General features: G+C 39.1%; 1 protein-coding gene across 1 annotated transcript; it reads left to right on the top strand.

The window, feature by feature from the left end:
* Positions 1-958: 958 nt before the first annotated feature.
* On the top strand, positions 959-1,669 carry LOC143556917 (uncharacterized). Its single transcript, XM_077046129.1, has one exon. The coding sequence runs from the start codon at positions 959-961 to the stop codon at positions 1,667-1,669; it is 711 nt and encodes a 236-aa protein (XP_076902244.1).
* Positions 1,670-3,068: the final 1,399 nt, after the last annotated feature.

The following is a 3,068-nucleotide window of genomic DNA, read 5'->3' as shown; positions in this document are numbered from 1 at the left end:
TAGAATGCACCAAGGTTAAGCTAAATTTCTTTTCAAGATAGTGGCATTTTAATAATGACCAACTTTTTAATTCAGTAAGTAGTTATCCTGTGTTTTGATTAGGCATACTATCAAGTATTAATCACCTCCTTTTGGAACGTCGTAATCTATTAAAACTATCTGACTAGCAAGAGACTATACGGGAAAAAGATCAAGAAAAAAACATCGGGTTTTTCAGCCACTCGACCTAAAAAATATAAATCTTACTACTATTCGAAATCCATAAGGAAGAGTAACTAAGTATTAATCAAACGAAATATAGCAAACATATTTTTATAAACATTTTAGTTTATATAAATACTTTTGTATTCATCTTATAAACCATGGTACATATAAACTATATACTGGTACATATAAAACGTTGTCTTTCGGGGGGACGAGTAACGGCAATTAAATCGGTACTTAATGCGTTACCGACCTATTATTTTTCTCTATATCGGGTCCCTGATGGCGTGATAGATAAGTTGGATCAACTAAGAAGAACATTTTTTTGGGGTGGGTCGGAGGAAAAGATAAAGATCCATTGGGTCGCCTGGGAAAGGGTGATTGCTCCGAAGGAATATGGTGGGCTTGGTTTAGGTTCGCTTTGGGATATGAATCGAGCTTTGTTGGCAAAGTGGTGGTGGCGGTTCAAAGGAGAGCGAGGTAGATTGTGGAGGAGGATAGTCTGGTCGATTCATCACAAGTCGAGGAATTGGCAAAGCTCCCGGGCCCATGGAAACAAATAAAGAAGTCTGCAGACGAGCTGAAAATGGTGGGGATTCGCTTGGATGTACTATTAAAACAAGTGTTAAAGAGTGGAAATAATTCCCTTTTTTGGCTCGATTACTGGATCGGAGACGAAATACTAAACATTAAATTCCCTCTATTGTTCAGGCTAGAAACACAGAAAGGGTGCACCGTGGCAGACCGTTTGACCATGGTGAATGGTGAAATATGCAGCACTTGGGGGTGGTTGAGAGGACCATGTTCGGGCCCAGAAGTGATGGAGTTAAGGGGACTTCTTCAATCATGTCAAAATGTGGTGTTGGAGGATGGGACTGATAAGGTTGGCTGGGATCTGGATGATTATGGGTGCTTTTCAACGTCAAGTTTGAAAGACAAAATTAATGAGGTTAGGCTCTCACATCCCGAGTTTAGATTAAAGTGGAATAATTGGGTTCCTAGTAAAGTGGGTATTCTGGTATGGCGGGCGGAGTTAGATAGGATCCCAGTAATGTCATTATTGGCAAAACGTAATGTTATTGTCGGGTCTTTGGATTGCTCGGCGTGTGGTGAGTCGGAAGAGACAACTGAGCATGTCTTTGTCTCATGCGGGTTGGCTCAAGCGGTGTGGCAAGCGGTTTCAGTTTGGTGTAAGGTTCCGCACATTTTCGCGTTTGGTATTCGGGTTTTTGAGTTATATAAATTTATAAACGGTTCAAAACGAAAGGCGAAGTTGTTCCACGCGGTTTGTTTGGTGTCGGTGTGGTGCTTATGGAAGGCGCGAAATGACATAGTGTTTAATGGCATGGCGGTTACAGTGGAAACCGTGGTGGGGGATATAAAAGCACTCGGATATCTTTGGGTTAAGAATAGGTCGGGTGGGGCTAGCTTGTCTTGGGAGGATTGGTGTAGGTTCAAGGTTTAGCTATGCTTGTTTTGTAAACGTTCCTTGGTGGCTTTGTTGGTTTTCTTGGTCCTCGGGCTAGTGTCTTGCTAGACCCGGGTCGGATGTATGGTATGTTTTAATAAAATTTTAATTTCGTTGGCCGTTAAAAAAAAAACTATATACTGATTACCAACCTTTATTTAATATAGTCCAATCACTATATTAAATGGTAGAGTACTCACTTTGGTTATGGCTCAATGGTAGAGTACTCACTTTATAGGTGAGAGGTAGGGGGATCAAACCTCACTACCATCAACTTATATGGGAGATATGAGGGATGACCCTGACTTGCCAGGGTTCGAGTCCTGATCTCACCCGGTTTTACCGGCTGCTCGCTGTCGTGTCGTTTGGCGGGCGTGGGGGCCGGGTTTTATCCGGTGAATCCCTCAACAGGTGGACCGCTAGGGGCTCCGTCCGTCCGGACTAGTGGCCGGCTCGGGCTACCTTTAGCCAATGGGGACCGCGTACGGGGTACCCGGCGTTACTTAGTTGGCCGTTAAATAAAAATATAGTCCAATAACTAAATTACTAGAAAGAAAAAGTTCTGTTGTCTGACTTGTCTCAATATTCTAAAAGACACTTTTAATAAAAGAAATGGTAAGGCAACTTTAAGTGATGAAAACAAAGATACATAGCAAAAGCATGATGCCATCATGGTGTCTAGCCATGGCCAAATGCATGTTTGACACAATTCTTGATATTGAAGCTACATCTATATTTGGCAAATTAAAATTATGAAATGTGCGCATATGCGTATCAATTATTTTTACAACCGAGTAAGGTAAACTCAATAAATTAATATTTATATTTTCCTTTTTTTTTTGTTTCATATTGAAATGTTCAATATTTATAACATGTAAAAATCACCGGCTTGCGGTAGACACACGGCTCCATTCTAAGTAAACTTAAGACTAATAATATAACATTAAATCTAGCATCTCTCTTATCAATTTTTTCATTTTCCAAACACTAAATAATGCTCGTATTGTTGTAACGTAATTCAATCTTGTTGTCTATTGCTTGATGACTGTCTTGAATATTTTTACAAGAGTTTTTCAAAATTCATCATTGATTTTGCACATACAATCTCTTTTATACTCTTTATATTGACAAGACATTGTAAAGAATAAACTTAGCTTCAACATTCTTATAATATCATTCTCTTTTCATCAAATGTCTAAGATTCTTTTGGTATCGAAGCTAAGGCATTTCCTTATCATCTTTCCTTGTTGGAACAAGATCACCATTTTTAATGATTTTGCAAAGATCAACATCTTTGGCTTTTACATAAGTTTCAAAATTTTTTTTGTTTCCAATGACAAAATCTATCATACACTTGTATTGACAAAGCGTTTGCACCCATGGATGCAACTCAATG

Source organism: Bidens hawaiensis, unplaced genomic scaffold (genome assembly GCF_021521415.1).
Source record: "Bidens hawaiensis isolate Kalapana, Puna unplaced genomic scaffold, B.hawaiensis_p1.1 tig00018753_1, whole genome shotgun sequence".
Lineage (NCBI taxonomy): Eukaryota > Viridiplantae > Streptophyta > Magnoliopsida > Asterales > Asteraceae > Bidens > Bidens hawaiensis.
Note: the sequence above shows the minus strand (reverse complement) of the source record. Positions and strands in the feature narration are given on the sequence as shown.

What these genes read in the sequence shown, in the direction of transcription:
- LOC143556917 (XM_077046129.1), top strand. Translation starts at nt 959, where the DNA reads ATGGTGAATGGTGAAATATGCAGCACTTGGGGGTGGTTGAGAGGACCA.